Source organism: Falco rusticolus, chromosome 1 (assembly GCF_015220075.1).
Source record: "Falco rusticolus isolate bFalRus1 chromosome 1, bFalRus1.pri, whole genome shotgun sequence".
In the NCBI taxonomy this organism is placed as follows: domain Eukaryota; kingdom Metazoa; phylum Chordata; class Aves; order Falconiformes; family Falconidae; genus Falco; species Falco rusticolus.
Window position 1 is genome coordinate 42,184,736 of NC_051187.1, and position 17,595 is coordinate 42,202,330.

The 17,595-nt window shown below is 43.6% G+C and overlaps 1 protein-coding gene and 1 long non-coding RNA gene across 3 annotated transcripts; both read right to left on the reverse strand.

Moving 5' to 3' along the window:
• Positions 1-3,388: 3,388 nt before the first annotated feature.
• On the reverse strand, positions 3,389-3,742 carry LOC119153678. The gene is made up of 2 exons (XR_005106194.1): positions 3,584-3,742; positions 3,389-3,462 (listed from the first exon to the last, which is right to left on the reverse strand). It is a non-coding gene; the product is annotated as an uncharacterized LOC119153678 (long non-coding RNA).
• Positions 3,743-8,877: 5,135 nt separating this feature from the next.
• On the reverse strand, positions 8,878-17,572 carry PUS1 (pseudouridine synthase 1). 2 transcript variants are annotated; one of them, XM_037376734.1, is made up of 6 exons: positions 17,515-17,572; positions 16,971-17,192; positions 15,400-15,537; positions 14,583-14,685; positions 13,621-14,318; positions 8,878-10,757 (listed from the first exon to the last, which is right to left on the reverse strand). In XM_037376734.1, the coding sequence occupies exons 2-6, from the start codon at positions 17,181-17,183 to the stop codon at positions 10,707-10,709; spliced, it is 1,203 nt and encodes a 400-aa protein (XP_037232631.1). In that variant the 5' UTR covers positions 17,184-17,192; positions 17,515-17,572; the 3' UTR covers positions 8,878-10,706. The 2 variants fall into 2 exon arrangements, with proteins under 2 accessions (XP_037232631.1, XP_037232623.1); XM_037376726.1 differs by lacking the exon at positions 17,515-17,572 and adding an exon at positions 17,279-17,478.
• Positions 17,573-17,595: the final 23 nt, after the last annotated feature.

Genomic DNA, 17,595 nt, shown 5'->3' on the forward strand with positions numbered 1-17,595 from the left:
CAAATTCACCAAAATCTTTGTTGGGATGAGATTTATTAGAACATCTAGACATTTAAAGGAGAAATGAAACCAAAAGTTTAAAATGATCAAGTGATTGAAATATTGAGCTTATCTTTAATTCAACAGAAAAGTGGAAGAGAGGACCCCCCTGAAGTAAAAGAAATCTATAACCAGGTATATCTGGGAATAAATTCCAGGTAAGGCAAAAAATGCTTTACCTGCTACAGTGAAAATGATAAGGGGGAGGCCTGCCTAGTTCAGGTAAAACAATATCCCTTGGTCAGCAGGGCTGTGGGGGATATTGGCATAAAAACTGAGATAAAATACACTCTGTAGTAGTTCTACTAATGTGAATCTGTGTGTTTTGCTATGACAGTGACTTGTTATGGGATGCACAGATGAAACTCTGCATTGACAACAAATTACAAGGAATAAGGTTGGTCAGGTGCCTCCTACCATAGTCAAGGGCAAGACTGGGTTGGCCTCTGTGTTTGCCACCAAGAAGAATCTTGAGCTCTGCTGTTGGCTGCAACCCAGTAGGCATTGAGTGGTGGGAACATGTGCCATGCCAGACCTTGATGTGAGGAATGATCCCCTTTGTTCTAAGAGGGTCATCCAGGAAGGAAGAACATAAAATGACCCACTGAGGCACTGATTTGGAAATTGGAAACCGCCTGGCCGACCATGAGGCCAGATGAGTAGCAGAGGATGTGGGAAAGGAGGAATTATCCTTAATACCAGATTGTAAAATCCAAACTGTAAGTACAGATCAGCAAACAAACTATTCTAAAGAAGACCTAAAGCTAATTCAGGACATGAATGGTAAAATAAATTTAAATAAGTGGGCCTATTTGGCAGATGGCCGTATAGTGGCACCATCCAATTTAATATGGACCACAGCCCTAACAGAACATAATAAGACTCATTGGGGAGCTGATATGTTATATAAAAGTCTAAATCAGAAATTGATAGGGCAAAACTTATATACTGTAATAAAACAAGTGACTCAGCAATGCGAAGTGTGTTTACATAATAATCCCAATGTATCAAATAGAATAAAACTAGGGAACATTAGTAGAGGATATTATCCAGGACAACAGTGGCAAGTTGATTTTTCCAAACTCCCAAGTAAAGGGGGGTACTGATATTTATTAGTTATGACTGATACGTTTTCAGGTTGGCCAGAAACTTTCCCTTGTCGAACAAATAAAGTAAGAGGTAACGAAGGGATTGTAAAATGCTAAAAGTGATAAATGAGTTGCCTTGTTTTATTTCCTAGATACAGTTTGATTGGTATTTTGCATGTGTACTCATTTGATTTGACAATGTACAAACTTTGCAAAGGCTTCAACAATGCACAGGTATATTTTAAGCAGAATTTTTTTGGAAAACAACCACAGATTAAGAGATCTTTTCCTGCATGATTTGATTTTAGCAATGAAAGAAGTTCTTAGAACCATTAACACCACAAAAGAATAATTATCAGATATAATTTTCAGTCTCTCTTCATACACAATGCTTCCCATTCAACCATGCAAAAACTTATACTGTACACAGCTGAAATCAAAATGTAGAGAATTTAGAAAAGGCCTGAAAAAGAGTGTGCTTGAAACAACTGCACTACGGCCCCAACCATCTGAAAACAGTCTGTTCCAAAGGGCTGCATCATATAAAAAAGACTCAGTTAATAATGATCTTTAGTAGTGGCTCAGCAGAGACTCAGAGAATGGGACAGTGATGATGCCTACATCTGGGCAGTTAAGAATGATGTCTGTGAAAAGCTGTCTCACACACTGCAGGTCAGGTCTGACAAGAGTTTCGTTAAGATCTATAGCCAGAGACCAACACAGCTGCCAGCAAATTTTCCAGTGTTTGCACAATCGTATCATTCTGCTTGTAAAAGACAGACAGAGATAATAAGGAATTTTGTTTTGATTTTGTGAGTGAATTCCTGTTAGAAAACTGCTAATGGAACTTGATATTCAAATATATAATGCACAAATGTATTGAGTATGACCTCATTTCTTCCTCAAATTCAAGCAATATTAAAAAAAAAAAAAAAAAAAGGACAGCAAACCAGAAAGCAATGGTTTTTTTATATGTATAGCTCACCTTTCCTACACTGATTTTCTGAAGACATGGCAAGGGGTTGTCATCTTTGTATTTTCTCACGATATTCTGCTGTAACTCTTGCTGTGCCCACTGTCTGCTGCAACTGAGACCTTGAGAAGTCTCTAGTCCAACCTTTGGGTTTGTGTCCATACTGCACAGGTGTAAATAACCTACAAATTAACAAATTGCCTTTCTACACATACAAACCCATATATTAGAAGTTGTAATCCCTTCACCCTAATACAAAAATCAACTTAAAAAGCAAATAGTTATTTTTAGTCAGTAATCTGAGCTAGAAGAGGTATCCAGCTGCAGAGTATACAGCAGGAAGGATTCTGCTTCTCTCAACACACAAAAGAAACACAATATACTGTAAAATGCAAGTACATCAAATGCTCTGAGGCTCCGCTCTTCTCTGAAAGGTTAGATGGAGGAGTACAAGCATGACAGATCTCCCATATTCCTTAATCATCTTTGGAGTCTGGAGGCAGCAAGAAAACTCCCAAAAGATGCTAATAAGGATCGAACTTAACTTAGTTAAGAGCAAATCTTAACTATGGCTAGGTGCAATATAAGTCAAAAAAACAGGGCATCTCTACTTCCATGCATGTTCAGGCAGTCTGGTTTTAAAAATACACTGCAATCTTAAACGCTGATTTCACAATAACTGTGTGTACACTACTTCTGGGAATCTAAAGGTGTCTAAATGGCAAAAGAATGAGGGTTTTTTCTGCTTTACATACATATATATATATATATATATATTTTAGCTATCACTTCCAATTCTTAATGTCATTAACTGACAAAGCTCCCTTCTGGCAGAAGGGACAGAAGTAGTGCAGGACATCCTCCTCGTCACCTGCTACAGCCATGTGTTACACAAGCTGCCTTGGGCTTCAGAAACCACCTGCTTATTTTATCAGGTTAATTTATTGTAAAATGTTGAAGTCTGCATTGCTCCACAGCAGAAATACATTCGCCCCAAGACTCAAAAATAAACCCTCCCAACTGCTCTTCGGAGAGGAGTCAAAAGCAAAACTAAAAAGGTCAAAATTTAGCAGAACACCTATTTTTTCTTCCCCTCCTTCCCAATGCCCCCCCATTTCTTTAAGTTCTTTGCAGAAATACCATAGACTTTAAATTAACAAGAAGGAAAAGATTTAATTATTCTGCTTAGGAAACTCTACTGCAGAAGTCACTTCCACTGTTTGATCAAAACCACAACAGACTTCAACTCCATTGAGTTTGTCAGGAAAGATCACCCTTAAGCCTTTGTAAATGAAAAGAACTATTAAGTGGTAAAAAGCAGTCTGCTTTCCCTCAGAAGACTGGCATACAGCAGTGATCAGTCTGGAAACAAAAAACAGCGAGAAAAACAAATGCTTCTGACTGAACTCTCAGCCCTCACAATTATTAATAATTTTCACCTGTTAGTTAAAAGCAATCAGTCACTGGAACACTGCATACCTACCTGACTTGAGCTTCGCTGGTTCAAGTCTGGGTGTCAAAGGAGAACAGTAGATTTCTTCAATAAGCTTCCTAGTCACTTTCAGTTTTGGCAGTGTTTGTGCTTCATAGTGAGTAATTTTGTTTTCCATCTCAATCACATCAAAGAGAGACCATCTGCATGCTTAAGTTATAAAAAAAAAAATAGACAGGAAAAAAAAAAAAGGAAAAAAAACCCTAAAGAAATATTCTACTACAATTCAGTTGCAATAAAACATAAAAAACAGTAGCAATAATAACACATTATCTGAGCATGATTAAACAGCTTGCAGCTGATGCCAGAATGAAACCACAACGTGGAAGAGCCAAGTGTCATGTGATTTTGCAGAGAGCAGCTGCCGTTACTTTAAAAGGTTTCAGCAACCTACACCATGAAAATAACAGTATTACACTCTTGTTACCTAGAGTCAAAAACAGGACAGCACCCTCAAATTACAAGCTCTGCAGTTAAGTCAATGCATGTGATTAAAACATTTGTCTTCGTAGAACTGGCATTCCAGACTCATCCATTCCCACCTTGCTACATTAACCTTACTTCCTTCACAAGCCTTTGACACTCACCCTGTTCCTCCACCCCAAAATCATTTTTCCAGCAGGCATCAAGGAGTAACTAGATACATTTCCCAGGACACATAATGCTACTGTTTTAGCCTTGTCCTGTCTTTCTTCAGCCTCTAGTATTGCTGAAATCACTAGAAAAAAAACCAGATAAAATTCCCTTGCAATCTACCTTCAACAAACTATAGTTAAAGTTAACAGACTATAGTTGAAAAACTGTGGAATGCATTACAGCTTCTCATCTCCAGAACTGTACATACCTTAACTATGCCCTTCCTACTCCTCTGGACAGGACAAATACAGTTATGAATTATTTAACATTTCTTCAACAGGAAGACAGGCATCAGACACGGCTACAATGCAGAGCACTCAAAGAAAAAAGTAGCATGTACAAAACTGACCATGAATAGAAGTCATCCACATAAAGAGAGAGCTACTAAAGAATAACTCACATCAAAACTTCAACATCCACAGCGAGCCAACTGCATCAACTAGGATTAGTGAAGCACTTTCCTTCATGACATATAAGGCCTGAAATTATTCATGCAACCACAACATGAAGCTATCTTTACCAACAGATAATACTCACCACGTGGGCTGAGCAAAGCTCAGTTGTAAGATTCTCCTTGTTATGGTCCAATAGGTTTTTATTCAGTACCTCTTTAGACTTTTAATGTTTGGGGGTTTTTTTCATATTCACCTGTCTAATGGTGGACCAGAAATGTTCAATTTCCCTAGCAGTAAAAGCAGCAACTGCCCTCACTTGTTTCTCTTTTCTTGCATATTTCCTTAGGAAGTATCGTATCCTCATGATGATGAGCCACAATTAAAATCAACTTAATAAAACCATAAAATCATTTTAAGTTTTTATTCTGTTCTATCTAAAAAGTGTATTACTAAAGAATGAAAAAAATAAAATCCCTTTAGGAGTACTGCCCAAACTTTACTAACACAGTGGAAAGGCAAACAAAAACTCGCACACCTGCAGCAATTGTGTCCTAACAATGAAAATGCTGCCTATTCTCCCCCCACTTTTCTGGCTGAAAATATTGAATTCACATTACTCTCTTGGAAGTTGTCATCCTCCATCTTTTGTCCTCGAACAAAGTCAGTTGCCATCCACTACATATCTTCCAAAAGATGATCATGGTGTGGTTTGTGCCAGAGGGCCTCTTGGAATTTGGGTAGACATTTCAGAGACCACAAACCTTCTTTCCTCAGTGTTGTTATCTGCTGCAGAATTTAATTTTCCTTCAAGTAAACAAAATTAAAGTTACATTTCCTACTGCACAATGTAAAACCAAGACAGAGACACTGTGAACAATGTTAGCCGAACAAGCCATAGAAATGCTTATTCAGTCCTTGGAAACATTCTATGCTGTCTGAAGTTGCCCTTTATTAAATGACAATGAATAACACATCTTGTGCAGATTTATGTAAAGTCTCTCAAGGACTTTGGGATGCAGTAGTATTATGTAAATCAATAGGGAAGTTTGGGATGCAGTGGTACCCAGTCTTGGCAACTTTATTTTTACCTCCTAAAATACAGTACCTCTAGATCTCATCAGAAGAGCAGGGCTTTTCACAAAATTGGAATGCTCTTCCAGATGGCAGATGGACAGAATTCTCAAGAAAGTCCATATAAAAATGCATTTAGTTTGTGGCATTTTTATTAATACATGCAAGCATCCTGCAACTGCTGGCAAGTAAGCACAAGCAGCACAAATTTTCACTGGGATTCCTCCCCCCTTATTTTAAGTGTGCTGCATAAAAACTTAAAATAATTCATTCTGTTTAATTAAATCTCCTTCTAGAATTTCATTACAAGAACAAACCCTGCTTCTCTAGAGAATCTGCCCGATTCCTTCTCATTCCTTTTCTTTCTTCAGTAAAAATCACATGGCATGTCTGCATCACTAATTAAAATCAAAAGAGATACAGCTGTCTACAGAGCACTCTAAATTTAAATGAGCACAAAGTTTTGCTGTAAAGAAGGATTTATACCCAGCTGTGTGATACAATGGCTATCTGAAATCAGTTATTAGTGTCTGGTAAAGTCTTTTGCAAAACCTACTGAAATTGTTTCCTTGTTTCTCCCTAGGTTGAGGTAATAAATTCTGTCATCCACAAAGGCTTAATACAAAACACAAAGGACAACGCTGCCAGGACACAGTGTGAGGTTTGCACACTGTTCTCTTGCTGCATCTTCTCACATACTTACCTGCAACCTTCCACACATACATGAAATTTACTTTGAAGCATGGTATTGTTTTGATTCAATGAAAACAAAAATCCAGCACAAGAATATTTAAATTGAGAGTCTGGTAGTCATCACAAATGACATAAACAGATATGTTCTTCATAGAACTAAAATTTCAAGGGAAAGTAGCAGTGAAGTGCCCAAAGTTAATCTTGTCTAGACTTTCTTAACGAGATACGTTGCCACTCTGTTTCTGAGGATACTCTCTTCCCAGCATTCAGACAGACTATGTAACTGAGCAGAAACAGATGACAACAGCAATTACAATACACAAAAACCAGCTGTTCAAAGCCACATACAATATAATATGCAAATCTGATATCTGTTGCTCTATGGGAACCGGAGTTGGGACCAAAATCACATGCTTATTATTACAGTCTGCTGGTTGTACCTGCTGAGGAAAAGCTGGGCTCCTGCTGTGCGGAGCAGGTAAGGAACTATGCAAACCTGACAAGTTTGGTCCATTTTGCCATTGGTTTTGCTCCTGACTAATCTCTTGAACCATGTGAGGAACAGGAGGCACTCACCTGCAGAAAAACTTCTAAAAATTGCAATTTCAGTGATTAAAATAGTGGAATACAAAAAAGAACCAAAGAAAGTAGCAGTACAGACTGTGACCTAGTTGGTCAAATCAAGTTTCTGTCGTACTACGATACAACTGCACACCTAAGAGCTATAAAGATGCAAATTAATCAGCACGAGTCTAGGATGTACTTACCCACTCTGTAACCTGACAACACAAAGATCGCTTTTAACAGCATCCTTCGGAGAGGTGCTAGCTAGGGAATCAGTCCCTATCAGGGTATCAAAGGCCCGAAAAGGAAAAATTTCACGCAACATCAGTTAAGGAAAACAACAAATTAGGAACAGAGGGTATAAATTTAAGGCCGATGCATGAAAAATGAGATGTGCAGTGCTCGCTAAGATTTCTAAGATTTTCTCCAGAGGGTTTTTAAATCACATAATAATTGGTATTAGATATAATGTTACAATTACAGAAGAGCTCATTAAAGCAATTATCTTTAATTACAAAGCTTAAAACTCACATTTGACTGTAAATACTTTGTAATAAATCATTAATATCTGTACTAAATGTACCAGTGTTATTTTAAAGGTCATGACACTTTTTTTAAACTGCTATCAAAACTAATTACGAGTCTATATGTGAGGTACTATTTTGGAACTAAAATAAAGTTAACCTAATAAAGTAATCTCATTAACAATAAAATGGTGCATCGGTCTACCACTTCCAAAGCTCTGTCCACATTTACCTTTGATTTCACTTTTACATGCTCTTTATTTTGCTGTGAAATGTTTTTTGGGGTCACAGGACAGCCTCCTGCCCAAGGGGTGGAAGGAGGGTCACCCCCACGGCCACCGGCCTTCCAGCCCCGCGCAGCCGCCCCAGTTCGCCGTTCCAGGAGGTTTATCCAGTCACTTTATTTCTAGCAGCGAGACACAAGGGCTCCGGCGGCACCTGCCGAGTCCTGACTGCGTCCCTTTGGCCTTCGAACGCGCGGGGCGCGGGGGGGCGCCGGGCGGGCGCCGGGCACAGGCCGCCCCCCAGCTCGGCCCCGGGGCGCTGCCCCCAAGCGGCGGAGCGGCTCATCCCTTCGGGGTCCCGGCGCTGCCTTGCGAAGCCGGCCGGGGCCGCAGCGCCGCTGGCCGGGCTGTGAGGAGCCTTCGGCGCGGAGATAAAGTTCCCCCGGCAGAAGCGCGGCGGCAGCGCAGCGCCGAGCCCCGCGGCGGGGGACGGGCCCAGCGGCCGCATCGTGTCCTCAGGAATGCCGCCCGCCGGCGCACGGGGCCGCGCTACCCCAGGCAGGGAGGAGGCGCCTGGCCCAGCGCCTCGGCCGCCCCGGGGGGAGCAGAGCCGCAGCCTAACGCGCGGCTCACCGGCCCCGGCACGGCGCCTGGGCGCGCACAGCGGGGCGGGCGAGCGCCCCCTCAGCCGCCTCAGCGAGACAGCGCGGCCCCGGCCCCGGCCCCTCACGCACCCCGCCGGCGCAGTCACTACAGCGGCCCCCGCGGCCGGGCCGCCGCCCGGGCACCAAGTGGCACCGTCCCGTGAGATAGCGGGCGCTGGGGCTGGGGCGGGCGGACCGCACGGCCCCTTCGAGTTGTGGCGGGCGGCCACCCCCTGCGGCCGGGAGGGCCCGGGACGGACGCGGCCCCTCAGGCCCCGGCCCAGCCTGCGCCTCCCCCCCCCCGCCCCGTGAGCCGCGCCGCGCCCGCCCAGCGGGGCCCCCGCAGCGTTCACACCCCTCCCACCTTCCTTTTAGGTTTTCTTTTATTCAGCTCCTGCACTGAAACACCAAATTAATAATCCTCTTGAAATAAAACAGCACGCACGCCAAGAGGCAATAAATACACTGGGTTTTTTGAAAGTTATTTTGTTTTCCTTAAAGGCTATGAACAGTTCTCACGGAGTTCAGCTGAGGTACATGTCAGTTTGGGGGCCTTTATTATAAGAAAAAAGGTTGGTTTTTTGTCAGATGGAAAGGAATAGAAAGAGAGCGCTTTGGAGGGAGGACTAATGCAAACGAGTGCTCCAGCAAGGGACAGGAACGAAAAATCAAGGCAGGATCTCTCTCTCCAGCACATATATAGACACTTGCTCTCACAAAATAGACCAAACAGAGCAAGGCCTTCACAATAAAATAAAAAACTCCCAGCTAAACCCCAGATAAACAAGCACATCCCTTTTTAAAGGACAGCTGTACTCTAGGGGGAAAAAAACCAACCTAAAACCACACAAAAAACCCCCAAACAAAATTCTAGAAGCAGCAGTAAATTAGAGGCTTTGGCCAGAAACTACTGAATGAAGGAACCTAGAGCTGACTCCTTTTCTGTGGCTGCCACATCACAAAGCAAGCCTCGGTGCAGAGCCAGCTCAGGAACCGCGTCAGGCACCTGTACCAGCCCCGTGTGCTTGGGGAGCCTCGGCCGCCTCTGCCCCAGTGCTCTACGGGCAGGGAGGGCCCCAGGGCTGCTGCCTCCCCAGCTGCTTCTTCCACCACCTCCACCGAAGGCTGAAAACAGGAGCAAGTTGTCAAACCGGAGCTGGGGAAAGGAGAACAAGAACTCCAGAGTATGCAGGTCCCCAAAGCAAAATTAAAACTGGTTCCTAAAGGAAGACGGTCCTCAGACATGTGCCTCCCATATCATTGCACATTATTCTGAGCAGCTTGACGGGAATTAAGAGTTCACACACGGACAGCAAAGGCAGACTTGATTAAAGCCCAGAGGAAGTCAGCACCGTTCCTTTCACATGTGCTAGGTTGCTTCAACCCCAAATCTAGCAGATGGCTAGGTAGTTCCCACTAAAAACTAAAATACTAAACCTGCAGCAACACATTTAGCAATCCACCACAGGCAACGCTAGAACATCCATGGCTGCGCACTTTGAACTGCCGTTCTAACCATGAACCAACCGCTTCTCCTCATGCCTCAAACTCAGGTGTGTGAAACACCTCAGGCAGCAAAGGCCCCGTTACCCACAGAGCTGTGGATCTACGTTCTCCAGTCTGCCCAAGCATGTGGGTAATACTGGGGGGATGACACCTCCCAAAGAAAAGGTCACATCTTGAAATATATCATTCAGTCCATGTTCCAAAATTGAGACCTCTCACCAAGTAAGGAATTATTTCTTTCATACTTGCAAAGCTTTAGAAAATACAGAAAATTTGTTTCAATACCAAGAGTTCACAGCAGTCAGCATTATAATGAGTTCCTAACCCATGTGTGTTGTTTCACAGGAAAGTCACGGATGACATGGAAAATAAAAGCTTAAAGTGTTTAGAGATCAGGTTAAGTAAAGGCCAAGAAAATAACAACAAAAAAAATAATCAAAAGTTCATGGAGTCATAACTTCATAATAATATAATAAAAGAGTGTATTAAAATTATTTGCCCCATCTTTATGTAGAGATCATACATATTTAAAATACTATTTCCCAGGTAAACATGTAATAAAAATGTTATTCACATAGCAATTAAGATATCCTGCATTACAAGATTCTTTTAGAAAGCTTCTTTCTCATTACACTGTGTTCAAGTATATCAGTCAGGTGAATGAGTCAGTAGTATAAAAAGCTTCTTTTACTTTTTCTGCTGCAGCATCTTCCCCACCCAGTTTCTCCTGGGCATCCAGTTCATGTTCTGCAAGCACACAAACCCATTTACTGTATTCCTGGATTTAGAAAGGCCACTTTTTTGTAGACAAAGGGAACTGCAAGCAGCAAGGGCCCCACGTCCAGCCACTTACTGGCTCAGTCGGAATCATCATCACAACCATCACTGCCTTCCAGATCGCTGCTGTTCTGTAAAGTCAAATGAAAAATGGTTTGTCAATATTTCATTTATTTCTAGAGACCGACCCAAATCAAAGACATTGATTTTAAACTTCTCCAAAAGTGTAAGAAAATGGGGCTAGATCCCAACTTCATGTCTTAGACCTATCTATTATAACAAACTTCTGTGATGGTATACCAATAATGCTTCTTGTAGCAAAAAAAAACCCTGTACGTTGGATTACACTCAGCAGAGAAGAGATTTCTTCTCATTTATATTTACAACTGTATGATTACAACCTCCAGTATGTGGGTAACTTAAAAGTGTGATAATAGCATGAAATAGTGATGTTTAAAACAACACAGGTGAGACAAGTTAACAAGTGTTTTTTTTCATGCAAGACCCTCAAAAGCTACATTTGTTATATTGTCTAAAGCCAGATTTGAGAACTTTTGTCTGCTGCAAAGAATTTATGTCCAAACTCTACTAGAGATATGCAAGGGCTCATTAATACTTGTTTAAAAATTAAATCAGTCGTACAAAGTAGTATAGGGGAAACACTACAAATGTTAGCAACTTACAAGGAAAGCAAAGTCTGAGTTCTTAACTGGGAGCCACTCCTTCACAGGTGAGTCAATATGGTGTGATAAATTTGAGGGGGTTCTGTAATTTTTTCAAGTAAGTATTTTGACTGGTATGATTGGCATCAAAGGATTTTACAAAGAAAGGCTAACATAACAATATGTCTGTAGTTACTCTTTTTTCCTCACCCCTACTTGCTGAAAACATAAACCTCCAAATCCCATGAATTTAAAATTGACAATTTAATATCCTACTACAAAACACATTCTGAGACTGAGACAGTTGACTTTGTAACAGCAAGCACAGCTCATTGAAGTGCAAACAGCCTGCAGATTCTCAAAGGAGTCTGTCATATCATCCCTTATTTATCCTTCTCCACACAGCTTGTGCCAACTGTGATGCCCGGACTGTATTCGGTCAAGTTTATCTAAAGCAAGCAGACCTGCCTCCTGCTAGCAATACATCAGCGATTCGGAACCTGTCAGCAGTTAAGTCCTGTCAACATTACCATCAAGACCTCTGACTCTCTGCACCACATGGTCTCCTCAAGTCCCATTTAACCAAACTAATGTGGCATTTGTCATAACCTCCCGTCACAAATGTCCTCATACAGCACTATACCTCAGAAAAACAATTACCACAGGTACAAAAATAATCCTGAGAAATTTCTGCTATCTTGCTTGTACCATTCAACAAGGCTGTAAATTTTCTATGTTGAAACTCTTTCTCATACTCAAAACAAAAAAAAAGCAGAGTTGGGATTAAACCTAATGCTCTTCAGAGCAAGATCATTAGCTACACAAAATGAAAGTAATTTTAAGGACTCCATTAAGTGAAGAAAAGGTCATTATTTTCTTATGTGCTGCACTGCACAGAAGTTTTAGCCCTGCCCATGATTCGTCCTTCAAGAATTTGCCAGCCTTCTGACAAAACTGAATCACACACAGGACTGTGAGGTATTCCGCAACCGAAAAATTGTAGGCCAGCACTGCGGGTGTGGTGTGCCTAGTATGCTTAGATTTAGTGCGTGGTGGTTATTGATTTTTAAGTTCCACAGGGTCTTCTCATCTTATGGGTTTATTCCTGCTTTTGCACAGGAAGATCAATTTCACTGATTATCTGTAAGAGACAGTTAAGACCTCATTTAGCCATTCATACAGGTCTCTATTTATGGGACAATTGATTGCACTACCTTTGCACGGTTAGGATATCGCGGCTGTTGAACATGGTGTCACTGGGCAGGCATCACCTTCAATACTCGTTAGGCTGAAGGCTATGTTTTTGGTAAACAGTCGGGCCTTGTGTTTGCCGAGTTCCTTTTACAGATTTAAATCTTTCTAGTGAGCGCACCTGGGTTGGGTCAACAGAGCACGTTGGAATGCTCGATCTTGTTGTAGTTAGGGCATTAGTTTGTCTGTTAATGGTGCTTGGTGGTAAGACTCCAGCAGGACTTGCTTCAAAGTCAGATCAGATTGACGAGGGACTCGTCCAATCAAGCACTATTGTATTTTAAATCACTCCAGCAGTTGTTAATTTAAATAAATACTTTGTGATTTTAACTTCAGATTCCTCATGTGGTTTCCAACCTACTTGTAGCATGCCCCAAACATCTTTTTACTCTTTTTCTTGTGAGGTTATTCTACATCTCAACCAGAAAAAAAACCCTAACTTAAACTGACATTTTCTTTCTGTTGAAAACCTATTCTATGCCTTTGTTCTATTGCAACTTCCAGCTGACAGCAGTTCCTGTTGTCAGAAATAAGGTTCCACTACTTTATTCAGTAGGAGTTGCTCTGAGGACCTATTTTGAGCTCATGGCAGGTTTACCTGAAAAAAAACCCAACGGCCCTAAAATTTCCTCAGTTCCAAATCTTACCTAGTGAACAGTGCATTACACAAAAAGAATTAGCCCAAAATCAGAGTGGTTTTGGTATTTAATACCAGATAATAAATACCAGAGCTGGTATTTAAAGGCCGAAAACTAGTCTCTCAAACAGCTTCACAATAGCAAAGGCTGGTAAGGCGTCCACAGTTCCTGTTGCCAGTTTATAATTCTGCAAATTGGCCTGTGCTTTAAGGCATTCCTTCCTCCTGCCCTCAGCTGCCCCACGCAAAACCCTGCAAAAGTAACTTTGCATAGTTCATTCCACCATCATCAAGTGCTCAAAGATGGAAAAGATAACTACACATCATACTCCAGATGCCTGTCATCTTCCATGGCATATTCATGGAAAATAAAAACGTTACTAAGGGAAAAGCCACTTCAACTTGACGGTTTCCATTTGATAAAATAATGGCTTCAATCATTACCTTTGAACTTTTGTTGTCAGCTTGCATCCCAACAGCAGAAGAGTTGAAGTCATGAATGGGGAGGGTGTTTAGCCAGTTTGCCATGGATTTCTCCTCCCTTTCTGTGTTGATAATGGTAGGATAGATATACTGCTCTTTGAAAAGAGCAATCTTCTCCTCCTCCTCTGTCCACTCCAGTGGCTCATGCAGTCCATCATTTCCAAAACGCCTGTTGTATTTTTCAAAGTGTACTCTTTCCAAGACCAGCCCAAGTCCTGGGGCTTTGGGGACATCTACTTTCTCCTCTCCCCAGCTGCGCTCTATGATAGACTCGGCGGCATAACCTTTCATAACAGCTATCACCAGCCCAATCATCTTCCTTATTTGGTGCATCATGAAACTCTGACCTTTCACTTTGATCACTGCAAATTCTACATTTTCCCTCACAAACGGCTCCCCACAGTACATCTCCATTATGTACCGCTTGGCACTGGGGTCCCTGGGTCCCTTCTGAGATGTGAAGTTATGGAAGTTATGCGTTCCTTTATAGCATGCAAGCAGTTTATTGACTTTTTCAAGAGTCTCTTTGTCCAGTCGATAAACCTCTTCTTGCACATCATGGTCTTTATGGGCAAAGGCAAACGTTGGCAGCATGTAAGAGTACGTTCTGGCATCACATTTGTTCTTGGAGTTGAATCCCCCCGTCACTCTCTTCAGACCTTGTTTTAAAAGTGACATTAGGTTTTTGAATCAGTAGGTTACAACCCAATTGTGATCTCGCTCCTACCAACAAGAACATTTTTCAAATAAAATACAATCAAAAGATGTATTTATTTTATAGGACTCTAATTTCAAACTAACCAAAACATATGGATTTATATTAAAACTGCTTATGAGTAAAATTATAATGGTAAGGGAGAGACCTTGTGCAGGAGAAAGCTCTTCCTTGAAAACATTTTCTCTGCCCATTCCAGTATCCTTACCCAGAATTCTGATGTGAGAAGGAAGATGGTTATTGATCTTTTCTAAGATGTCATCTATTAGCCTGACCTTTAGCGACACAATCTGTCCAGCTGCAGACACCCCCTACAAGAACCACAGAACAAACAAACATGTAATTCTGTACCTTGGCAGCTCCGGGGTAGCACTTGCAGAACTGTAACAGCCAAAGAACAAATTTATCCTTTTTTCTCACTGGTCATTTCAGGCTGCAGCCAGGCGAAGGCAAGGCCACAGGGAGAAACCCAAGTCAGAGTACTCCTGGAAGACCTGATGGTGGTGTACAGCCATACAGCATCTCAGCAACATTCGACAGCAGAACACTGTGCTCCCTTCCATGACACCGCACTGTATTTGACTGCTATTAAGTAAACCACCAACTGAAAAGAAATTACTTATATGCAGTATCAGCCACAAACTCCAGTTCAGACATAGAACCCCACTGTGGCAGGCTTAAAAACAACAGAGATGCAGCTAAACTCTCAAGCACCGCATCAACCAGGCAGCAACAACAAGGAGCAGCAGCAGGCTGGCAGGCTGAAGCAGATGAAGGTGACAAACACAAACTTTAGGTATGAAGCACCAGCTTTACAAATACCATCTAATCAATATCCTGAGCTTTCTAAATGTTTGTTTGTACTCAAGTTTAGTAGTGGATGAAAGGAGAAGTTTCAAGCAACATTCCCTGCGAACAGTATTTGCTATTGGATCTCACTTCAGCCAACACTTTTACTAGTCAACCCAGTAGCAGCGGCGAGGGTACACCAGAGTTTATGAGCGCACAGGCCCTATCCAACGCACCTTATCCGTTCGAGCGCACCGCTGAAAAGACATCTTCTTCATATCTTCCCCGTGGTTTTCCGGGATGCAGCCTGACTGAACAAGGGCAGATACTAAGTCATCTTCAATTGTCCTGAACTGTGAAGATCCCACATTTCTCTAGAAGAGGATACACAGTAAAAATAAGAAATAAGACAAACAGTAATAATTACATAACTGAAAATGATAACTGAAAAATCTTGTTAATCAGACATTGTTGTGAAATTCTTTAAAAGCCTTCTCTTCACAGTCCTAAAACCACTGCCATTCTCTAACAAAACTAACCGTATTTTACCGGAGTGTTAATAAAATACCTACATTCCAACTTACCTTTTACCGTCGTTGCAAGCAACGGATTATTTCTAACTTCACCGTGCAATATTTCTGCAATAGAATTTTTTACCAATTCCTTCAACTGCATGGAACAGCACCAATGAAACGCTGTTCCAGTGCCTGCAAGTTAATAGCTGCTGCTCCAAACATAGCCTCTGCAAATTCTGCTTCTAGAAATTAGATTCGGTTCTTTTGCTCAGTTCACCCAAGCTGTTGTGTAACGCAGACTATGGTTTTCTCCAGTGACTTCTACACTCATCTCACAGATGAGCTGTAACAACAATGCACAACTCCGCTTTCATGCAAGGCTGCAAAGCACACACCCTTGACACACACCATTCAGTCAGGAAAGCAGCAAAGCCGATATGCTTATGGGCACATCCGTGCTAAGTGCCTCAGGCTTACTGCTGTTGAACAAATCTACTTTGTTGTACAAACATGAAAAATTCCCTTCTCTGTCTGTGTGCGATCTTATCAATTACCCCGTGGAGATTTTAAAGAACGCCTCGGGAGCGCGTGCGGAGCTTGCAGCGCGCCGAGAGGGGCAGCAGGTGGAGCAACATCCTCCTCTTGTTGCAACACTCCCTGGGGACGGGGCTGCTGCTGGGCACCGCTGGGATGCTGCTGCTACAACAAAGCAGCATCCCTTTCTTCCACACGCAAACACAAAAGTCTTGCAACAGTTTTCCTCTTTCTAAATTGCTACAGGCCACCCCACTAGAGCGCATCAGAAAAAGGAGTTTAAAATGCCTTCAAGTACAGATAACCTTTTTAAAAGTACAAGAGATGACAACATGGAAGCTAACCTCTTTCATTCAAATACACAGCTCAGTTGTCCCGAATCTGTGCCTAGTGGGACAACTTGAGGTCTAACCTAAGAGACCCTTGGCCCGACGGCTCTGAAGCGCAGTGCTCTGAGCAGAGGCGGGACGGGTCACCAGGCGATAGCCGGGCAGCGCCGCCGGTTCTGACACAGCAGCAGTGCCCGCGCTCCCATCTCCCTCCCCTGCTGCAGCTGGTTCTGACAGGTCTCCTGCCGATGCTCTGTGCTAAAGGCTGGCTCACTGGAGCCACCAGATACCAGAGATGTGCCACCGACGTGTCATTTGCGCTGCTGCCCAGCCGCCGCATCAGGGGCCCTGCCCCACTCCCCAGGCCGCGGGTGCGCCCCTGCTCAGTCCCCGTGCCTGGTTCGGGCCGTGCTCCGCCAGCCCACACACCTGCATGCCGTGGTAGCCTTTCCCGGAATACGCCATCAACAGCACGATCTTCCTTTTGGGTGACTTTTTATTCGGGTCCTCCGCACCTTCCCTGTCCGCACCGCCCTTCAGCCGCTTGTCCCGATGCCCGTTCTCCGCCGGCCGCGCCGCCGCCTCGCTGCTGCACCTCAGCCGCTTCGCCTGGGCGGCCGCCAAGCCCGGGGCCTGCGCCATGGAGCCAACCTGCGGGCACAGAGCAGCGGGGGGCTCAGCGCGGGACGGAGGGGACGGAGGGGACGGAGGGGACGGGGCCCTCGGCGGGTACGCACGTTGCGCAGCCGGCGCCAGGGCCCGCCGCACGCCGCGCTCCCGGCAGCGGAGAGGCCGCAGCTCACAGCCCGCAGCGCCCACCGCAGCATCGCTCCCGAGTGCCGGGCGGAGAAACCGGCGGGGAACCGGCGGGGGAACCCGCGGCCGTCACCCTTAGCCCGCCACCCTTAATCCCAGCCCCAGCCCCAGCCCGGCCCCGGCCCCTGCCCCTGCCGCCGCCGCCGCCGCCACTTACGCGGTCGCTGCGCAGCGACGCCACCACGCGGGCGCGGCGAGACACGTGCCGGCTACGGCGGCCGCGCGGGGACCAGGCGGG

Excerpts from the sequence above, each read along its gene's own strand:
- PUS1 (XM_037376726.1), bottom strand. The coding sequence starts at position 17,368 with ATGCTGCGGTGGGCGCTGCGGGCTGTGAGCTGCGGCCTCTCCGCTGCC. Across the intron at positions 17,193-17,278 it reads CCTGGCGCCGGCTGCGCAAC|GTTGGCTCCATGGCGCAGGC; the intron begins GTGCGTACCCGC and ends CTGTGCCCGCAG. Across the intron at positions 14,686-15,399 it reads GGTGCGCTCGAACGGATAAG|GGGGTGTCTGCAGCTGGACA; the intron begins GTGCGTTGGATA and ends TGGTTCTTGTAG.